The sequence below is a fragment of the Podarcis bocagei genome, assembly GCF_964188305.1.
Source record: "Podarcis bocagei genome assembly, chromosome: 11".
Lineage (NCBI taxonomy): Eukaryota > Metazoa > Chordata > Lepidosauria > Squamata > Lacertidae > Podarcis > Podarcis bocagei.
In genome coordinates this window covers 53,224,245-53,247,107 of record NC_138136.1, presented here as the reverse complement: position 1 = coordinate 53,247,107, position 22,863 = coordinate 53,224,245, and the positions used below count along the sequence as shown (strand labels likewise).

At 45.1% G+C, this 22,863-nt stretch overlaps 1 protein-coding gene across 4 annotated transcripts in view; it reads left to right on the top strand.

The window, feature by feature from the left end:
• The window catches only part of DCC (DCC netrin 1 receptor), a gene marked incomplete at its 5' end in the record, with an annotated part of 959,801 nt that overhangs the window by 849,590 nt on the left and 87,348 nt on the right, over positions 1-22,863 (top strand). For all 4 annotated transcript variants that reach the window (XM_081212644.1, XM_081212643.1, XM_081212642.1 and 1 more), the window contains 2 exons: positions 2,136-2,243; positions 6,574-6,768. In XM_081212644.1, the coding sequence (XP_081068770.1) occupies positions 2,136-2,243; positions 6,574-6,768 (303 nt within the window). The remainder of the gene's footprint in view (positions 1-2,135; positions 2,244-6,573; positions 6,769-22,863) is intronic.

Sequence of the window (22,863 nt, the reverse complement as noted above, 5' to 3'; positions counted from 1 at the left end):
TGTTGGCCACTGATACGATTGGGGCTTCCCTTGTTGTTGGGAAGAAGTTAATGTTGCCATTTTTTGATTGACAGCCAGAAATAGTAAAACTCCTTGCACGAGGCTAGAGCTTCCTCTTTTCGCCCGTGCATCAGATTGCCCGTCCCTCCCTCCCTAGAATAGGGTTGTTCGCTTTGACCTTGCTATGCCTGTCATGGGGTCGTCTGCTTTGGAGCGGGGGCCTGGTAGGAATTTTGTCCATCTGGCTGATTGGCTGGGGCCATTTGGTTTTTGCCTACTGCGTAGCAAATCGTCACAACTTGTAAGGTTCGCGGTTAGGCATTGGTTTATAGTTTGGTTGGTTGAGGGGCATGGATTGGCTGTGCCTGCCCCTCTAATGCTGCTGCTGCAAGGGATTCCGTTAAAGGAATTGGGGGCTAACTATTGCTTGTCCACTCTGTCAAGGGCGCTCGGGCCATAGCAATGAGCTCCTGGTTGCACTTGGGGTGAGGGCAGGTTCCCTGCTCCGCGTAACCCCCAAGTGTATTCCCCCATTCTGACTTCCGCATCGTGCGGAATGTCAGACTGTCCCCCATGGTGGGGGCAGATAGTCGCAACCAATGCCTACGCAACCACTCACAAATTTGTATTTTAATAAAGTTGTGGCCAAAATTATGCCAAAAATCTTAAACAAAAACTTCTGTGTGATGTGTGAGTTATTGGGGTGGACCTGGGGACCTCGACACGCAAATGGAGGGGATAGATGAACCACAGCTGGCAGTTCTGCCCTCAGCCTCTGAATCATCCCTTGGAGTCTGCAAACTCAAGGCAATCTCTAAAAGGGAAGTCTAGAGCCGTAACTTCTCTTTAAATTTAGACTTCCTCCACTGTTAGGGACCTTGCACAACTAGGGTCCCCAATCATACATTCCTGGAGATGGCCCTTTTTCAGATGTTCTGCACAACATGTTGATGTCAGCCTGGGGACAGTGGTTTGGAACTGTGCTTACAGTCACAGTCATGAGAGCTAGTGTGGTGTAGTGGTTAAGAGTGGTGGACTCGTAATGCGGTGAACTGGGTTCACTTCCCTGCTCTTCCACATGCAGCTGCTGGGTGACCTTGGGCTAGTCACACTTCTTTGAAGTCTCTCAGCCCCACTCACCTCACAGAGTGTTTGTTGTGGGGGAGGAAGGGAAAGGAGAATGTTAGCCGCTTTGAGACTCCTTAAGGGGAGTGAAAGGCTGGATACCAAGTCCAAACTCCTCCTCCTCCTCCTCCTCCTCTTCTTCTTCTTCTTCTCATGCAACCTCCTTCATGTGTAGGGTATACAGAGCCAACCTTTGACTACATCCTGACATCAGTATGGAGAAATGGGTGAATGTTTTCAGAAGCTCTGTTAATTTCCCTTTTAAAATAAGATTTTCAACCACGTATTATTAGTTTCAGCAGGCTTAATTAGGTGCTGCGAATCAGCAAGTCTCCATTGTCAGCCTCCTAAATTTTCCTTTAATTTAGGAGTTTGTCCCTGTATTGTTGTTGAGCAATAGCTCCATTCCCTCTCTCTTTTGCCTAGCTCTCTGGGCTAGATTTCCAAAACTCTTGGGGAGAGAAAGGGGTATGTGGAAAAGACAAGGAAAAAGATAGAGGAAAGAGAAGAGCAGGGATCAAAGAAGGATGTTTTCTGCCTTTATCCTGCCAAGTGTATCGTCCTTGGTCAGGCAGCCAAGAAGACAGTCACCCAGAAGCTGGTCTTGGATGTCACTAATCATTAGCTATTTAATTTATTGTTGTAGTATTTTTTGTAGGAGGGAGGGGGAAGAGGCCCCTGTGGGATGGTCTTTTCAAGTGTCCAAATGACTCCTCTGGCCTTGCCTACCTTCAGAAGCCCCTCACATTGAAGAAGTGTATGGCATAAAGGTTGGCAACATTGCATTGCAGGGGGTTGGCCTAAATGACCCTCAGGGTCCCTTCCAACTCGACAATTCTATGATATGCCTGAATGAATTGGCTGCTACTATACCTCACTCTGCCTAAATGACAGTTCTGGCCCTGATTATCAGTACCTTTGTTGCGCACTGTGCCCAATGTTGTTCAGCTTTCTTTTCCAATATATCACCTTAAACATTTGTCTATTGTTGTTTTTTGCCTTCTCCTAAGCCCCAACCTCTGCTCCCAAGGATTTGACAGTCATTACTCGAGAAGGGAAGCCCCGGGCTGTCATTGTCAGCTGGCAACCTCCATTAGAAGCCAACGGGAAAATTACTGGTAAGGTCCTCTCCCCTTCTAGGCCTTCTTTTCCTTTTCACACCCAATACATAGAGTTGTGTGCTTTTAAACAGAGCCTACCACAAAATAATGGGGGTTCGGGGGTTAGGGATGAGTGGAACAGAACCATCACTCTCCATAAACACACTGGGGGCTCAAGCCTCTATTCCAGGCTACAAACGTTTCTGCCCTGATCTCTTTTTCTAGCCTGAGTTTCTAATAGTGTCCCCAGAGTTAGCAAAGAAATAGACTATCCCTCTTCAAGATCCACTCCAGGAATCATGCTGGAAATACAGGACCACAAAATTCGGGTGGGAATCTAATTTAGATAAATTCCATATGCAAGTAGCCTCCCCACCCATAAATGGCATGGAATTTGCTGTCAGTGGAAACGCCACAAAAATGGCAGTGCTGTCAAGTTTGGGGGCATATTTTCTAAGGAAGGATCGGTCTATTTCTAGCTCATGTCAATCTCTGTATGTATTTATTGATAAGTCTGTTGCGTCTAAGGATGGGGAAGGCATTCAATCCAGTCCACATTTAAAAGCAAACGTAGCTGATTTGCACATTGCAAATTGAACCGTTGCCATCTTTTGAAAGTCATGCATACCTGAATTTTGCAATGCGCTTCCCTGGCCAAGTAATGTGCACATCAATTAATAGACCTGGGTAAAGTATGCATATGAATGCAGATATTAGTGAAAATAACATTGCAATTCATTATGTTATGGGGAAATAGCTTTGCAAAAATGTAAGGAAGTGTTGCATATAAAAATGTGTGTGTAGTGGGAGAAATCTGTGTGAAAATTGTGAAGAATTCTCGTAAGAATGTCTCTTTTTTAAAAAAAGCAAACTGATATGGAAATGCACAGAACTGCCTTTAGCTGCCCACTGTGGAAAGCAGGGTGCTCTGACTCATCAAAATAGTCTCTCCTTGCCTACTTATATGCTCCGTAACTAGCATAAGAGTACATGCCCATTTTGCTTACCTTACTGGGGCAGCTGTATCATTGCCAAATCCAGGTGAGAATGGACCAGGCTCCAGGTTCTATCCACTGCTGTTCCTACACAGAGCAGACCCATCAAAACTAACGTAGGTTCACTCATTTCATTGGTTCTACCCTGAGTAGAAGTTCATCGGATACAGCCCAGTGCAGCTAGACACTATAGAATAGGGAAGTGGTTTTGTGCAGAGCTCCCATAGTTGGGAGAAAATTCCAGCCGCTATTTTTGTTGGTTTGTTTTTTTTAATTCCAGCTGGCAAAAGGGTCCAGTAATTAATTCTGTGCAAGGGAGAGTTGATGAGAAAGGAACAAAGTGAGTCCTTGGTTTTTCATGGAAGAAAATACTGAATGCATTAACAAGAACATAGCCCTCCAGAGCAAAGGTCTTCCGATGTGTTCTGCTCAGTGGCAATTAGGGATAGCTAATAATAAGCAGGCTGTTTGACAATAATGTAAAACATAACGTACATAATGATAGGGTGCCTGGCCTGACACATTATGGTAAGATTTATTGGTGGATATTTAACTTTGTAATAGCAAGGTAAGGCACTGATGATCTGAAACCCTTTAATACTGACTGACAAGTTCTGAGCTTAATGAATGGTATACAATGACAGACCTTATCCCCGCAAATATTGCCGTAACATCGCTGCCTAATTAAGATCTCCATTAGGAGTCTCAAATGCTAATTTGCTATGAAAAATAGAACAGAGCTGCTTTTAAAAGAAACAAATAAATAAATGAAAACCCAGAGATGTTGCATTTAAATGACGCCTTTAGGCTATTAATGAATATCTCCAAAGCATGTGATTATGATGAAGAATATTGTGCAGCGTATGAAATGTGCTGACTATGACCTCGTAGATTGGAACAATGGAGTTAGAGATCTGAAAACCCTTTCACTCACAGTGTATATTTACATGTCTGGAGAAGAGGGGGGGGGGGAATCAATTATCCTAATCCAGCAACTTCATTGTGTGTGGAAGGAGACGCTGACACTGCATTCCCATATGTGTCTACTCAGAAATGCTGTAAGTCTCATTGAGTTCAATGGAACTTTCTCCCAAACCCATAATAAACCATTGCATCTAAATGCTAGGACTGAAATCTGTTTGAGCAGAAATGAGACTATATACTGACACACATCCAGATGCTTTCTGGGTAACCCACTTGCTCACTCTGCCTGGAGGGAGGCATGCACAGAAGGGGAGTACTAGAATTCTCCCCTTCCCTGCCAGGCTATCTTTGTGGAAATGCAAATATGTGGCTGTTCTACCTGCCAAGCATCCCTTCCCTTATGGCTTAGTGCGTCTACCAGAACACTCTTTTGCACAGAGACTATTTGCAGCAGGAACATCAATAGTCTGCATGCTGAGAGGCCGGGTAGGAGCAAGCCACTGGATGTACCATGGTGAGATGAGTTCCTGAAGTCAATGGAAGGCTTACTGTGCATGTGGGATCTGTGCATGCACATTGACATGGCCTGCGTTGGGCCTTCTGGTGTGCTCTCATGCAAGTAGTGATAACAAGATTCCAGCAAGACAGACTTGAGCACCTAACACATGGTCTCAGGAAGCCCTGGTAGCCCAAGGTGGTGAGGTGCCATCCTGGTGCCCCCCCTCCCACTTCTAGTAAACATCCCAAGCAGTAGTCAGGGCTGCTTCCCCACGTTTCTGCATTTTACCAGTGTACCCTGCAAATTGGGGACACAGGTGGCGCTGTGGGTTAAACCACAGAGTCTAGGACTTGCCAATCAGAAGGTCGGCAGTTCGAATCCCCGCGATGGGGTGAGCTCCCGTTGTTTGGTCCCTTCTCCTGCCAACCTAGCAGTTCGAAAGCACGTCAAAGTGCGGGAAGGTAAACAGCATTTCCATGCGCTGCTCTGGTTCTCCAGAAGCGGCTTAGTCATGCTGGCCACATGACCCGGAAGCTGTATTCCAGCTCCCTTGGCCAATAAAGCGAGATGAGCGCACCAACCCCAGAGTCGGCCACAACTGGACCAAATGGTCAGGGGTCCCTTTACCTTTTACCCTGCAAATTGAAGAACTATCCAAGGTAGCAGTCTCCTGCCATCTTCTATCTTCCCAACTGGCTATGGACCCTAATGCGGTATGGCCTAGGGATATCGGGGGGTGGGGGCTACTCATGGCAAAAAAAGAAGAAGAACCATTGTGCATAAGGACAAAGAATAGCTACACACTTAGTTTTGTTTCTTTCAAACAGAGTTACCGTACTTTCCCTGGAATTTATTGTCATGTTTCTCATGACCACCCAGGAAATGATGCGCCACATTAATGCCACTTACATTTACTCCAGCACTAACACATTCAAATCTCAACACATAATCTTTATAAACTTGCTGTTACCGCAAGTCCATCAACAGCTTGCAGAGTCCTGAGGCATTCCCATGGAGAACAACTTCAAGTATGAACTAGCTCTGAGTACACATGTATAACAATGCCAGTGCACAATCCAAAATATTAGTGCGGACCTTTAAAGCTCTCAATGGCCTCAGCCCAGTATACCTGAAGGAGCATCTCCACCCCCATCATTCAACACTGAGGTCCAGTGCCGAGGGCCTTCTGGCGGTTCCTTCACTGTGAGAAGTGAGGTTACAGGGAGCCAGGCAGAGGGCCTTCTTGGTGGTGGTGCCCGCCCTGTGGAACGCCCTCCCATCAGATGTCAAGGAAATAGACAACTATCTGACACTTAGAAGACATCTGAAGGCAACCCTGTTTAGGGAAGTTTTTAATGTCTGGTGTTTTATTGTATTTTTAATATGCTGTTGGGAGCCACCCAGAGTGGCTGGGGAAGCCCAGCCAGATGGGCGAGCTATAAATAATAAATTATTATTATTATATTATTATTATATGAGTACACATGCATAACAATACTGCTGGTGGGTGCGGTCCCATGGTACCAAAATAAAAAAGGGGAAGGGGAATGGATCATTGTTATTTATGGATTGCAGACTTCACCCAATATATGCCACACAGTAGCAGCTGGTGGGAAGGAGCGGCACAATGCACCAGGCTCTCCCATCAGTACAGTCACTGCCACTTACCTGGAGGAAGGGCGTGAGGCAGTGGAAAGTCACCACTGTGCCAGCATGCTGGCAGAGTCAATCCACCACTCCCACCGTTGAACCCACACCATGCCGTTGTCCTCTTCCCCTCTACCATTGGGTAACTTTCAGAAACTCTGCTGGTGGTTCGCCAGCACTTTGCCCCACCAGGTGGACCACTTCCGATGACGCAGATTGTAGTCAGTGTGGAGATGTGTGCTACATCTTCAGAGATGTAAGTGTGTGTTTGTGTGTGTTGCAGCTTACATCCTGTTCTTCACCTTGGACAAGAATTCCCCCATTGACGACTGGGTCATGGAGTCCATCAGTGGCGACCGGCTCACCCATCAGATCATGGACCTCAATCTCGACACGGTGTATTACTTTAGAATACAAGCCCGCAACGCCAAAGGAGTGGGTCCTCTCTCAGACCCCATTCTCTTCCGGACTCTTAAAGGTTTGGATTTTCAACTATTTGTTGTGAATTGATGCGTTAAGGAGTTGGATCATAGGATAGGGCAGGATTTTGAGTTTTGACATCAGTTGCAGTTTTGTGTGCTCTTTCTAGCAGGATGATGGACACAGGAACATCATCATTGTCAGGTGATGGTGTGGTTGCTCAAGAGCAAACAGGCAAGACTCTGACCTGTCTTTTCTAGGCTTTATTATTATTGCAAACTATTTACAGTGAAGAGCGTCGCAAGTTCATGTCTGGCTCAGTCGCTAGCAGAATCTGGGAGTAGGCGGTCCTTGTACCTCCCCCAGCATAACAGTCACATGACCCCCAGCCTTCTCCTCCCCTCCTTGCACCGAAACCTACTGTGCAGAGTGGGCGCTGGCAAAGGGGTACTTTCCTCCTCTCCGGCTTGCTCAGGGTCGGTTTTGAAGCTCTCCCTAGCATCCCCATGTCCTATCACCTCCTCCCCACTGGAGGTGGGGCTTTCCTCCTCGCCAGAGGAGGAGCTGCTTCGCAAGATCTTCAGAGGTTCCCTATAACACAACTGCCCTTCCCCCTCTTGCCTCTGATGGCAGTTCCCTGACAATCATTATAAACTTGTTTGCACTAGCCAACGGAACATAGATGGCTGCCTTATGCTGTGCCCAGATCATGGTCCAACTATAGCGGTATTGTCTACACCAGGCTTCCTCAAACTTGGCCCTCCAGATGTTTTGAGACCATAATTTCCATCATCCCTGACCACTGGTCCTGCTAGCTAGAGATCATGGGAATTGTAGGCCAAAAACATCTGGAGGGCCGAGGTTGAGGAAGCCTGGTCTACACTGACTGTCAGTGGCTCTCAGTGTTTTCTGGCAGGAACTTTTTTCAGGGGATTAAACCAAGGACCTCCTCCATGCAGAGCACATGCCTGGCCATTGAGCTGTGGCTCTTCCCCTGAAAACTTTTGACACAACTGATTTCTGCCACTGGAAAGAAGAATAATAACAAACTAGCAGTCCCATGTACAACAGAAGTTCAATTGTAGCTCAATCGTAGCTCAAAATAATGAGCGGCGGTTGTGATTGCATCAAAGTCATTGAGAAAAAGATGAGTGAAATTTGTGCCAGTTACAGAAGCATCAAACATGAAATTTCCTTTGCCCACATTTCCTCCAGCCAGGGGCCTGTTCATTTCTGTATTGATTTCTTGTGAATAAGAAGCTAGCGGTGATTCACTCATTGAGGTTAATGGAAGTTCAAAATTGCAGTCTCCGTTTCTTGTTTTGTTTGGAGATCTTTCAAATGCATTAAAAAGTAATAGGCACAACAGAATTGTTTTATGAACATACCCAAGGTTTATAAGATGTCATGCGGGCAATGTTTTCTCTGCCATACATGAAACAAATAATCTTTATGTCCTGAGTAGTTATAGAGCAGTATGTTTTTCAAAACATGTCATGGGAAATCCTGGAGTTCCTCACAAGCTTATTGGAAGTACCTAAAGGAGAAGATCAATAATGGCGGAGAACCCTAGCAGTGAGGAGGGCATGCATCAAAATGGCCTCTGAATTTCATGGCCCCAGTTGCACCAAGAATAATTTTGGGGTGGCGTTTCTTCATTTTTACACGGACAGACCACTGTTAGCAGTGGCTGGTGCCTTCCTTCCTTTACCTCTGGAAACTCTTTTGGTGGCCTGGATGCAGGTTTACTTCCACTGATGTACTACCCATTCCGTGGCATTCCGGACGTGGGGATTGGTGGCCACAGTGAAGTCTACCACTTTCCACAAGGGTGGCACCAAAATGGCACCAACCCATCTAAGGCATTCACGTTGAGTATTAAGAAAACATCTAGGGGGAGGCAGCAAGGATGAGTTCTGCTCACCCCAGGATCACCATTCTGATCACATACTGTCAGGCTTTGGGGAACCGGCTTCCACCCCCGTGGCCATAAATAAGACGATCAAATGAAAGGAACGTCTTATCAGTTAGAGTCTTTAATAATCACAGTGAGAGAGAAAAGAGCACATCTCCCTAGAAATGGCGGTGCTCCCAATTAAGGCTTACTCCCCCCCCAATCCCTATTAATTTACGTCACTCCTACGTCTTGTAATCTGAGTTTGTACCCTCTGCACTTTCTGTTCTAGCACTTTCTGAGCTCTCCATGTCTTTGGGGATGGGGGGGGGTGAATGCTGTCCAGAGACTGTGAATATGTTAACCATCTCTCTTCCAGTGTTTCTTCTCCTAGCTGTTCCCCATCCAGTATTTCCCAGCTTCTGCCTTCTGAACTATGCCCCTCTGCAAACCACTCTTCCAAATCTATACTGTCCTCTTGTTCCTAGAAAGATTCAGAATCAGGGGTGACTCCCACCAATCCTTCTCAGTGCAGCCCCCCTCAGCATGGTTCCTGACACATACCATGAGTTGGGAAGGATGATCATAGAATTATAGAATCATAGAGTTGGAATAGACCACAAGGGCCATCGAGTCCAACCCCCTGCCAAGCAGGAAACACCATCAGAGCACTCCTGACATATGGTTGTCAAGCCTCTGCTTAAAGACCTCCAAAGGAGGAGACTCCGCCACACTCCTTGGCAGCAAATTCCACTGTCGATCAGCTCTTACTGTCAGGAAGTTCTTCCTAATGTTTAGGTGGAATCTTCTTTCTTGTAGTTTGGATCCATTGCTCCGTGTCCGCTTCTCTTATCTTCTAAAGCAGACAGCCCCCCCCCCCATGTGTCAGGGCAACACTTTCTGGGTCAGAGGGCAAAAAACTCTGCCAGACAGCTACTTGTGGACACCATGGAGTTAGAGAAGATAGATTTATTCACTGCTGCCACCACTACCATGTGATAGACATGATGGATGAGGTAGGCCTCACAAATGTTTGGTCAGTTTCTGACTGAGCCTTAGACCACCTGGGCTCTAGCCACTGATTTAATGTTTCATTGCTCACATTGAGTACCAAGGCTCCATAGCGATGGTGAGAGCACTCAGTGAGCCATTGTGTCAATGGATCTTAACTATTGTGCACCTTCTGAAATAATACACAGACTGAAACACAACCATCCTTTGACATTGACCTTTCTCTGAATTATGCAGTGCTTTTCTCCCACCAAGTAATCTGTACAAAAACACATGTGCTAGGATGAACTGTGCATATAAATGCTTATATAATTGGAAATATACCCAAATGCCTTCTGTTAGCAAAAATTGCTCTACAAAAATGTGTACACGAGGCAAAATCACATAGAAGGTCTGCATCGTGAAAAATTATCACACTAGAATGCTGATGATTTTTCATAAGGACCCCACCACCCACCCAAAAAGCAAATGGATATGGAATTGTGAGGAACTGTATTTAAATTTGTAAAATCTGAGAGAAACCAAATTGATATATTTTTTCACCCCCTACTCTGGGGAAGGGCATTCCACAATATCAAAAAGGGACCCCCTGCAAATTATATCAAGTTCTTTGTTTTGTTTTCCAGAAAAATGATTCGTGCCCTAGGAATGTGCAAGCCCATTCCATTTTTCCTAGCAACTTTCAGTCCGCAGAGTCAGTGAGCTAGCCCAGACATCAGGTTTCTCCTGAGAAATAATCTCTCATGGCCTGGCGCTTGCCTCTTCCAATGAAACCTCTCAGAAACAAGTCTCTTCATCTGTGCTACTCAATGAGTGAGCAAGTTAGGGCTGATTTGAAGCACTGGAATTTGTCTTGGAGAATTTACAAGCCCAGAGCACTAAGCTGCTCTGACAGATGGCTGCTCTTTTTGCAGAGGCTGATACCTCTGTGTTTAATTTTTATTGTTGTTGTTTTTTTAAAAAAAGAAGCTACCAAGAAATCAAATTGAACATGGGAGACCTTCTTTATGTAATAGTTTGAAATGAATTAACAGGAACTGGGTGAAGCAATTCTAAGCAATTCATCTGCATGCATTCTTAGCTTATCGCATCCCAGCCAGGATTTTCAGGAGTTTGCCTCACCTGTCCAAGTCAGATTTCTCTTTGCATAAAATAATCAGTGCAATTCTAATGGCTTTTCACTTCTTTTAAACTACCATAAATTGCAACGAGAGAATACTTCCTTTGCTATGGCTTCTCATCTACCAAATTAAATGGGCACCAGCTTCCTTTCATGCTTGCGATGAGTGTCAGAGGAAAAACCCATGTTAAAATGAAGGGTTTTTTCCCCAACTAGGTGTCACAGCATCTAAGTATAATAACTGCAGAGCAATGAGACATCAAATGCTAAGGAGACCCAGATATCTAACTAGATCTGAACTCAAAATCACCTACTTTGTAGCGTTTAGGCAAGGTATCATCAAGCTCATCCGGGAGATGAATTTTAGATCAGAGGAGATGCATTTTTTTTGAAAATAAAAAAATAATTTTCTTCCGTCATCTAATAGCCTATGAGGACACTGTCTAATACCCTGGCATGAATATTTAATGCTATCCACCCTAAATATGTCATGTTCAATAACATTCAAACTGTTTCCCCCCGATAAATCTGCTTCTACATGTAAGGTGCAAAGAGCTTCTGATGTCTGGCTCACACTCTCAATTATGCAAAGTTATTGGATTCTTGTCCTTAATAATGATTAAGAAGATGTGTTTGGTGTCCCACAGAAGGCTCTCTTGGCAATAACTATATCTACACATACAAACACGTACATGTCTACCAGCTCCATCTGGTACGCAGGCTGAGACCCTACCTGCCCGCGGACTGTCTCGCCAGAGTGGGGCATGCTCTAGTTATCTCCCGCTTGGACTACTGCAATGCACTCTACGTGGGGCTACCTTTGAAGGTGACCCAGAAACTACAACTAATCCAGAATGTGGCAGGTAGACTGGTGACTGGGAGAGGCCGCCGAGACCACATAACAACAGTCTTGAAAGACCTAAACAGCTATCGGATGTTTAGAAGACATCTGAAGGCAGCCCTGTTTCAATGACTGATGTTTTAATGTATTTTTAATCTTTTATTGGAAGCCGCCCAGAATGGCTGGGGAAACCCAGCCAGATGGGCGGGGTATAAATAATAAATTATTGTTTTATTATTATTATGGAGAAAGAGAGATGTCACAATATATTTAATTTCATAAGGAACCATGTAAGCATCAAAATAACAACCTTCATCTCTAAAATATGCAGAAATACTACATGTGTGCGTGTGTGTATCTATATACTTAGCATGACTGAAAAGTTTTTTTGCTTTCTTTGGAATCTACCAATTTCAGTTTTTCTCATTTTTCCAGTCCAAAATCCCATTCTTCTCATTTTCCATCTTTGACATCCTCAAGTGCATTTCTCATAACATAGGATTGTGCCCAATGCTAGTCTTACTCAGAGTAGATCCATTGAAATCAACAGATATGGCTACCTTGGGTCCATTAATTCCAGAGGATATCCTGTCAGTAGGATTTGGTTGGATCTAATGCATAGTCATTTTTTGTGTGATATAATTCATTTTTGTACGTTATTTTGCTCATCTTTTCTTGGTCAGAGACCTCTGTGGCCAGAAGTGCCTCTCACCTACTTCTGTTGGTACCAAAGTTAACAATCACTCCTGGCTAAGGAAAGTTTTTCCACAGTAGTTCTTTCATTGGTTACTTCAAGACTGGATTACTGCCACAGAATCTATGTGGGACTTCCCTTGTGCTTGATCTGGAAGCTGCAGTTGGTGAAGAATGCTGCAGCACAATTGCTGACAAGAGTGAAACCTTGCCCACATATAATTCCTGTGCTCAGAAATCTGCACTGATTGCCTTATTTTCTTCCGGGTCAAGTTCAAGGTGTTTATATCCTAACACTGTGTCCTTAACAACTCGGGATCACGTTACCTGTGAAATTACCCCAACACATGCCCACACAACCACTCTGATCTGAGGGACTGGCACTTTTTCACATATCTCATAATATCCATTCTGCCTTTGTAAGAAATTAATATTTAAGTATAGAAGCACCTACCCTTTGGAACTCCCTGTCATTTGACATTAGGCAAGCACCTTCACTGTACTCTTTCAGCAGCTGTTAAAAATGTTTCTGTTTAGACAACCCTACCCAAATATGTAGAATGTTGAAGTTCGTTTTTTGTTTATTGCTGATTTTTTAATATTAAAAATATGTTCTAAGTAGCTGTTTTTAACTGTTTTTATGGATAGTTTTATGGTTTTGTTCTCTTTGTAAATGGCTTTGAGGGTTGTTGTTTTTTACAATCAAGTGGCATATAAGTTTTATGAAGTAGATGCCCTCTTTATACATGATTACAAAAATGATGCAACGTGGCAGCAGAAGTTCCCTTTGCAGTTAATGATCCGTACTTAATCATTTTGAAGGCAGCATTTCACTCTCAATGTCCCATTAGGCTTACAGCAGACAGATTAATAACATTAAATAGTAAATATTCAGCAGCAATGTTCTTCTTTAGTATCCAAAGTTACGCCACTATGTTCTAGAAGGTTCTTTACTACAGAATTGCAGGTTGAAAAGAGCCAAGTGAATTAATGTCACGCAGAGAAGGGATTCCCCACCACCACCCCCTCAGTCTCTGAAATAATTCATTAAGAGTCTTCCTTTCCCCTTCACCTGTGGCTGAAATAGGTAAGTCAGGAAGAGCAGGGCTAATGAGAGCTATTCCGCTGTGCCACAACTGTAGCATAATTTTCTTCTAATGTGTCACTCCTCATTTCCAAATGAATCTTAATTGCAAACTGTATTATAAGTGGGAACTGCAAGACAGTGGCTTATTAAAAGTCCTTTATTGTGCCAAGCCATGAACTGAAAGTTTGCTGCCCTGGAGTCATAGAAAAATAGAATTACAGAGGTGAAAGGGACCCTGGGGGTCATCTAGCCGCACCCACTACAACGCAGGAATCTCAAGCATAGATGACAGATGGCTGTCCAACCTCTGCTAAAAGTCAACAACACTTGCATCTTCTGTGGGCTTTTATTCCATATGTGTATTCAATAGACGCACATACTTGTATTTCAATTTCACACATATTATGCTGCTGCCAGTAATTTGAATGTTATGCCTATCCCTTAGTACTTTCTGTTAGAATTCCTGCTCCATGACTGCAGTCATGGGATATTTGTCTATCACATGACAGTGTATGTTTTGACTCCACAGAGTGGGAAGTGACGGAGACAGGATGTTTGTTTTACTGTGTTCTGTGAAGTGGGACTGTTGTCCTTTGTTCTTCCTCTTTGCTGTCTGATGCTAGAGAGAGAGGGAGCCATGTTGCAGTGCTCCGTATGTGTTTATATGTAAATAAAGGAGATTAGCCAAAATGCTGAGTTCCTGAGGTCTATTTCACATGCTGCGCAAACTTTGCGGATCCCTAAGTGTGCCGGTGTCTGTTGGCATTGGTGGCTGTGATGTTCGGGCAGAAGAAAGCTTTTGAAGCTCCTGAATGGTTGACCAGGAGGAAGGGAACATGCCAGTTGGGCATGTGTCTCTGCCAGGGTCCTTCTTGAGTGTAGGCTGAGCTCCTAACACTTTCTCCATTCCTGCAGACCTCCTTGGGTGTTAAGATTGGCAAGGGGGTCCCTTTTGGTAGTTTCACCACCCTCTAAAATTCACCTAGGTGTCAGCCCTTCAGAAGGCATTCTCTGCGTCAGCCCCTAACTGTGGAATCCCCTCCCCACAGAGGTGCATCTCATTAATTAGCTTTTGGCATTTGCCAAAGATGCCACCCATACTTCTGATCTAAATTGTTTTGTTTTTTTTCTACCATGCTAGTATATTGTTGTAACCTGCCCAGGGAACCTATTCAAGGGCAGGTAAGAAATCCTATAAACAAACCAACCAACAGTGTGGTTAGTTGCTGTTTGTGTGACATTGTTGTAAGCCCAAAATAGCTTCTCTCCTGAGTTTGTGGCAATAAAACTCAGAAACGTGAGGAGTTAGGAGTCCAACGTTGTTTATTTCAAAGCCATAGGTTACAGTCAGATTGTTCCGCAAAACTGCAACCCTGCCCAGTGGTCCAGGCAGTGGTATTTATAAAATTTCAAACAAAGCATTTCAATTTTCATCAATCATGTGCACCATTACCTCATTTCATGTTTAATACACATGTGCAATAAGCATTGGCAATTTCTGCTGATTAAGTTCTGATTTCCACCATGTTCTGTTACATTGTGTTAGCATGCATGTTGGGAACCTGTGCTAAGTGTAGCCATTTGGACCATGTAGCAACTTATGTTCTAGCTTTGAGCTGTATCTTTGTGATTCACATATTAGCTGTATTTCTGCCCCAATGGGTGGGGCGGCAACATCAGTTTCATAAAGTAACAGAATATTAGACGCACACTCAATGATTTGCAGGGGTACACATTATGACATTTATTGTGGCCCTTTGGGCCACCACCACCACCACCACATGGTGCCATGTGTCAGAAGAACCAACTCCCACGGCAGGTTGCCAGGAATGGATAAGAAAAGGAAAAGTCCTTAGCACCTGCTTTTTATTCAATATTCACAGAGAAAGGCCTGGGAATGCAGACTCTTGGAATAATGGCGTTGTCCCAAGTGACTCTCTGTTGGGAAACTGCCAGGGAGATATAGTCCATCATGGCCCAAGCCGGCTGCCGGACGTCCATCGATCTCCCGTAGACAGGCAGATCCAGCAGTTAGCGACACGAAGCCGTTCTGGAAATAGATTGCTGCATTCCAGAGCTTGTGCACACTGTTTATCAGCAGAAACACACAGCCAGAAAAGCTGCACCGCAGAAGAGCATTATCTACAGACTTTATTTAGAGTTGAACAGAACAAAGGAAAACATGACCGTTCTGTGTCAGCGTCTCTGACCAACTGGGAAAATGAAAAGAACAGCAGAACATAAACATCCTGTGAACAGGACATGCGCAGACTCTGTAAGTCACAAAGCCTGCTCCCTTTTAAGGTGGAACGGAAATATCCCAACATCCTCCCCCTTTCCGTGTAACCTGTAGTACCTGTGGTTCAACCCAATTGCAACCTTTGTGCGTAAACCTTAAGTTGTTCTCTGTTAACAACCTTAGACAACAGATCAGCAGGAATTTCATTTCCTGGCATGTAGGACACCTGAATGAGTCCTTTCTGAATACACTCCCTTGCACGATGTAGCTTAATCTGCAAGTACTTGGTTCTTTGCTTTCAACTCTCGGAGTTCAGCAAAGCCAAACACGATCTATTGTCTTGATACACTTGTATAGGACATTTCACAGACACTCTGATGTCCTTAAACAGTTGCATCAACCATTCACAATCCATGAGTGAAAATGACAGAGCATTGAGTTCTGCTTCACAGGAACTTAGGCTCACTGTCGTCTGCTTCCTGCACAACCAGTCAAACAGGCAGTGGTTGTACATGTAGCATACTCCAGAAGTGCTTGTACCATCCATGGTGTCACTTCCAAAACTTGCATCTGCAAAGATTTCAAGACCTCCAGTCTTCTGACTGGTGAACCTCAGCTTGTAGTGCATAGTCCCTTTCAAATAGCGGGCTATGCGCTTCAGAGCTTTCCAATCCTGAATTGTAGGATTGTTGGCATGTCTGCTAAGCAGATTACAGTTTACAGCTATGTCAGGTCTTGAACATCTGGCAATGAAATTCAGCTTGCCTAGAATGCATCTGTACAGCGTTGTGTCAGAAAACGCTTCAGCAGTACTGTCTACCTGGTAACCTGTCACCATCGGTGTGTCTGCTGGGTTTGCATCAACCAAATTCAACCTGGTTAATACATCAGCAATTTTCTGTGTTTGGTGTACCAGAAAATTACCTGCTTGGTCCCTCTCCACCTGCAGAGAAAGATAGTTGGATACCTCACCAAGATCCTTCATGTCAAAGTGCTCCTTCAGTTGAGCTAGGGTGCTTTGGTAAAAAGCCTGATTCTTCCAAAACATCAGAAGATCATCAACAAAACATAAACAATACAGTTTGTTTTGCCCCTCCTCCTTGACAAACACACATGGATCAGCTTTGCCCTGGTGAAAACCTAGAGAAAGCAATGTCTCAGTGAGTTTTGTGTTCCAACACCTGGCACTCTGCTTGAGACCATATAAGGATTTCCGCAGTTTACAGACCATTCCCTTCTGTATCTCCATCCCATCAGGTGGAAGCATGTACAGCTCCTCCCCCAAAACCCCGTACAAAAAAGCTGTATTAATGTCATGATGGGAAACATGCAGTTTCTCCTCCGCAGCAATCTTGAGCATCAGCCGAATGCTCTCATATTTGACTGTGGGTGAGTAGGTCTCGTGGTAATCCTGTCCTGGTACCTGTGAAAAACCTCTGGCAACCAATCTGGCTTTGTGTCTGACTACCTTGCCATTCTGGTCTGTCTTGGCCTTGAAGACCCATTTGCTGCCAACCAGTCTCATTCCTGGGACTACCGGTACCAGTTCCCAAGTTTGGTTCCTGTTCAAGGAATCAACTTCATCCTTCATGGCATTAAGCCAAGGCTCAGCATCTTTAGAGGTTAGCTCCTGAACCTCTTTGAAGCTTGAAGGTTCCCACACCTTCTCTGAGCTACTAAGAACAGCAGTTGCTGTCTTAGCAAACTCATCAGCATACCTCTTTGGAGGTCTGCCCTTGGTCGCCCTTTCAGACCTACGTACTAGACGCAAGTCTTCTCGACTCATCTCCTCTTTCTTAGGAGAAAAATGACCAATGGTGAACAGTGGTTCTTCCAGTTCATTGTCAGACACATCAGATGGTCTGACTGAGGCCTTTGCGCTCTTGTAGTCTGCTGTGTCATCACTGTCACTGACACCAGCAGCAGCACCGCCCACTGAACTGGAATCCGAACTCTGATCATCATCATCATCATCCTCATCATCATCAGCAGCAGCAGCAGCTTTCTCATCTTTAGCTGCTTGCTTGACATCACCTTCATCCTCCTCTAGGTAACTCTGGAAAATTCCCACATTTTCCCCCCACTTAGGATTGTACTCAACACTCCTTGTGAACTTAATGGACTTGGAGTTAGTGATCCATACCCTGTATGCACCTTTTTCATACCCCATGAACAAACCATGTGCCCCACGCTTCCCAAGCTTGTTGGTTTGTGGGGTGCGTACCCACATGTCAGAACCAAAGATTTTCATGTGCTTGATGTTGGGCTTTTTGCCAAACATCTTCTCATAGGGGGTACAACCAATGGGTGATGACAATCTGCGATTAAAGCTGTAAACAAAATTCCCCAGAGCTTCGCCCCAAAACTTATCAGGGAGATTGGCATCATGCAACAAGGTTTTCATTCCTTGCAGCAACATTTGATTTGCTCGCTCTGCAAGCCCATTCATCCATGGCGATCTGGGCGTTGACATGTCATGCTGGATTCCCTTCTCAGTCAGGAAAGCTTCAAACTGCTGAGAAGTGAACTCCCCGCCCCGATCGGTAAACAAACAGGCAATGTGTTTACCGTGCACATTCTCCAACCAAGCACAGAATGCTTTAAACTTCGGAAACGCTTGCGATTTCTGTTTGAGCAAAAACACATGAATGTACCTGGAAAAGGAATCAATCAGAATCATGAAGTACCTTGCTCCTCCTAAAGAGGGCGCAAGTGGCCCAACCAGGTCTGCATGCACTAACTGGTAGGGTTTGGAAGCCTGCCTGCTAGACTCCTTGCCTTTTGGAGCAACCTTCACCTTGTTCTCTGCACATGATACACATTTCATGTGAAATTTACAGGGTTTGATGTTCAAACCCTCAACCACCTCTGGCATCTTGGCCAGTGCCTTCCAAGAGAGGTGACAAAACCTTCGATGCACATCGTGAATGCAACCTGCATGAAGAACTTTGTTAGTTTGTGCAACACAACAAGAATCAGCATTAGATACAACAGCAGTGTCATCATAAGTTATATGGAACAAACCATCCATAAACTTTGCATGCAAATAGTCCTCTTTGCCTTTACTGATGACACAGACGCTCCTCTTGAAGGAAATCTGAAAACCACGCCCAGTAAGCTGTGGGACACTCAGCAAATTGCTTGCAGCTCCTGGAACAAAAAGTACATTACTGATGGTAGTGTGCAGACTTGCAAGTTTCACAGTCCCTTCTCCTGCAATTTGCAACGTCCTTCCATCAGCCAGGTGGATCTCACCTTCTTGAGGTGTGAAGGAGATAAACAGGTGGCGATCCTTCGAAATGTGGCGGCTCGCACCTGAATCAACAATAAATCTGCCTTTGGCTGTTGGAGCAGTCTTTCCAGCAAGCAAACCTTTGTTTTCCACTGGCGTGGGCTTTTGCAGCTTGCCCCCCTGCTGCTCCTGGCCACCAGACGTGCCTTTAGCCTTTGGTTTAGATTTAGATTTAGATAAATTTATTGTCATTGTCCGTATATACACAGTATACACAACAACGAAAATCAAACACCCACCCAAAGACCGGGTTCACATATGAAGCTGTGCCAGCAAACAAAACCTTGTTTTCCACTGGCGTGGGCTTTTGCAGCTTGCCCCCCTGCTTCTGGTCAGCAGACGTGCCTTTAGCCTTTGGTGAAGCTGTGCCAGCAAACAACGCTTTGTTTTTCCCTGGCGCGGGCTCTTCACCCTCCCTCTGCTTCTGGCCATCTGCAGACACCTGCCTGTGTTTACCTTTGCCTTTCCAGCCTCTGCAAAGGCGATGACCTTGGTTCTCACGAGAAACAGAGCTCTCAGCTGCCGACTCCTTGGCTCCCCCTAGAGGCTGGAATGCTGCCTGGGATGACGTGACGGTCAGCTCCCCCTGCAGCTTGCAACCGGTGCCCTCAGCATCCCTGCATTCACTCGCATTCTGGGAAACAGCTAGGACCTCCGATGCAGTCAAACTCTGGGCTGGGATGACTGGCTTGTGAGCTTTTTTCAAAGCATTCCACATTCCATGTGCAGTGGTGTTGCCAGCAAGCGTCTTAATTTCCTCAAGAGATACGGATAAGACTATTACGTCTATCGCCTTCGAATCATCGGCTTTCCATCTCTCTGTCAGAGGAACCGGAGGGGGCTCAGATACGGTATGCCACACCCCAAACTGACGCAGCAAAGATTCACACCATTTTGCCCAGGTTTCATAATTTTTCGCATTTAACTTAGGACAGTCAGCATCTCCAGAAGCTTGGAAAAACTCCATTTCCAGCTTTTTGCTTTAGCCGTGAGTCTTATTAACTTCAGAGACTCCTTATCTTGGCAGCCCATTAATCACGAGCTCTCTGGCGTGGCTCCCAGGCCAATTAAGCCTTCCAGAGTTCAAAGACTCCTTCCGAGGTATACAGAAAAGCCAAAAGCCTCCCTCTTTTCTTTCGCTTTTCCCACGTACCTCAAACGCAGTCTGTTGCAGCATTTACTCTCCTGTAGGTGCTGTGAATCTGGGCCCGAAACCTTGTTGTTGGGAAACTGCCAGGGAGATATAGTCCATCATGGCCCAAGCCGGCTGCCGGACGTCCATCGATCTCCCGTAGACAGGCAGATCCAGCAGTTAGCGACACGAAGCCGTTCTGGAAATAGATTGCCGCATTCCAGAGCTTGTGCACACTGTTTATCAGCAGAAACACACAGCCAGAAAAGCTGCACCGCAGAAGAGCATTATCTACAGACTTTATTTAGAGTTGAACAGAACAAAGGAAAACATGACCGTTCTGTGTCAGCGTCTCTGACCAACTGGGAAAACGAAAAGAACAGCAGAACATAAACATCCTGTGAACAGGACATGCGCAGACTCTGTAAGTCACAAAGCCTGCTCCCTTTTAAGGTGGAACGGAAATATCCCAACACTCTCCACCCCCCCTTTCTCCCACTTCCTCATTCATTACCTTCTCCCCTATGGGTGACGTTGTGGGACCTTTGCTTCTGAGCCCTTTGTTCTACTACTTTCAATGCTCGCTGGGTTTTGGGAGAGGGTGGGTCTGAAATGCTGTGTCCCTCAGCTGTTGCCTTCCTGGTTCTTCCTCCTCTCCCATGATTTCCCAGTTTTCCCCCTCATCTGCCTCTGAGCTGTGACCTCCCTCAAACCCCTGTTGTCATTCTGAACTATCTTCTTTTTCTCTGGAAGGGTCAGGCTGGCTCCACCGTTCCTATGATGTCCAATCCCTGACCAGTTTCATAGAATTTTAGAGTTGGAAGGAACCCAAGAGTCATATAGTCTTAACCTCCTGCCATACAGGAACCTCAGCTAAGGCATCTATGGCAAGTAGCCATCCAACTTAAAAACCTCTAAGGAAGGAGAGGCTACCACCTCTTGTGGGAGTTTGTTCCACTGCCCAACAGTTCCTACTGTCAGAAAGTTTTCCCAAATGTTTCGTCGGAATCTCCTCTCTTGTAACTTGAAGCCATTGCCTCAAGTCCTACCCTCAAGAGCAGGAGGAAACAAGCATGCTCCCTCTTTCATGGGACAGCCCTTAAGATATTTGAAAATGGCTTTCATATCTCCTTTCAGTCTCTTCTTTTCCTGGTGTGTTTTCATCCAAGTTTGCCATAGAGGCTGGCCCCTCTCACTGTCCTCGGAGCTTGCTTACCGGTAACCTCCTCTGGCTGATATCCAGACAGACCAGGTGTTGAATGGTTTCTTTACATGTAAAGGTTCATCATTGTTCCACCCGATGTATGTGTCTTTAAGGGGCCAGAGCAAGGGCCAGAGCAAACTAATGAGACCCAGCTTTACAGCTGTGAAACATAGCAGGTGCTGCTGAGTTGTACTGATTAAACTGTGTCAGGAATTGGGTAGAGTATATAAGGAGCAGCACCTAGCTCTCCCATTACCCTGGGGGATGGGTTGGTGGTTGGTTGTTGGTTGTTGGTTGTTGGTTGTTGGTTGTTGGTTGTTGGTTGTTGGTTGTTGGTTGTTGGTTGTTGGTTGTTGGTTCTGGTTTGTTGATGTATTTAGTGTAAATGGAGTTTTTGTTTTTCTTATTAAAACCTTCTTTAAGTTATTTTTGAGTCCCTTTTTAATGCATGGTCTCCCCAGCAAGCTCTCTGCAGCGCTACCATACTGCAAAAAAGCCAACACCAAGGAGATTTTGATAGGCGACATTTTCCCAAGCGTGGGTAAAATGCACAACCCCTCCCTCCTGCTTCCGCAGGGGAAAGAAAATAAGTCAGAAATCTATTTACATGATGTTTATTTCTGACATTACAGCACTAGAGAAAAACACGTCCTTTCAGTTCAGTTCTTCTAGCAAGTCAGACAAACTTCCTGAACATGCGCAAATGGAAGGTTTCAGATTACACTCTTCACAGAGACTTATCCAGCCTGTGAACGTCCTGGGAAATTATTCTTTCCCACAGATAGGCGCATCATTTGATGTCAACAATCTGTGTGTCCGCAGGGGTGATGTTTCCATATACTGACAGGAACCAAGTAGGTCCCAATTCATGCAAATAGGTACAGGCAGGCATCCACTGTTGGGATTTTTGACTACGTGCTAATCTGATGCAGCTTCCCACAAAGCAATTAAGAAGTTGGCCAAAGGCCAAGAAGACTGAGCAGAGGGAGTTATTCTGCCTAGACATATGGGACCTTGGATACAGCTCTGCTATTGGTCAAGGTCTCCACATAGGCATGATGACTCATGACCTTCCTTGCTGGATGGTTGGTCAGTGTGGCGTTCTGAGAGTTGTTTGGAGTTTTTTCAGTGAGAGAGTTAAGATCCGTGTCTGTATCCTGTATATAGTAACTTGTAGAGTCTGCTGTAAATAATAAACACCTATAAGTAACCAAGTTACTGGTAGCAGCGTCTTGTTGCTGCTTCATCCTACCTGTCTGCAACTGATTGCTTCTGGAAGTCTGTGTATGCTCTGCTATATTCAACTGTGTCTAGCTAAGATCCTGTAACAAGTTAAGGTTGTGAAACATCAATATCCAAAAGGTTTAAGTATCTACCAGCAACCACATATATGAACCTACCCAGACCATGAGATCATCTTCTGAGGCCCTCCTTTCTGTGCCCCTCCTTGAGATGTTTGGAGGGCGGTGACATGAAAACGAACCTCCTCTGCAGTGGCTCCCCATCTGTGGAATGGTCTCTTCAGGGAAGTTCACCTGGCGCCTTCATTACACACCTTTAGCGCCAGGCAAAAATGTTCCTTTTTAACAAGGCCTTTGGTTGCCCTGATTGACATCCTATGCCCTTGTTTTTTTTGGGGG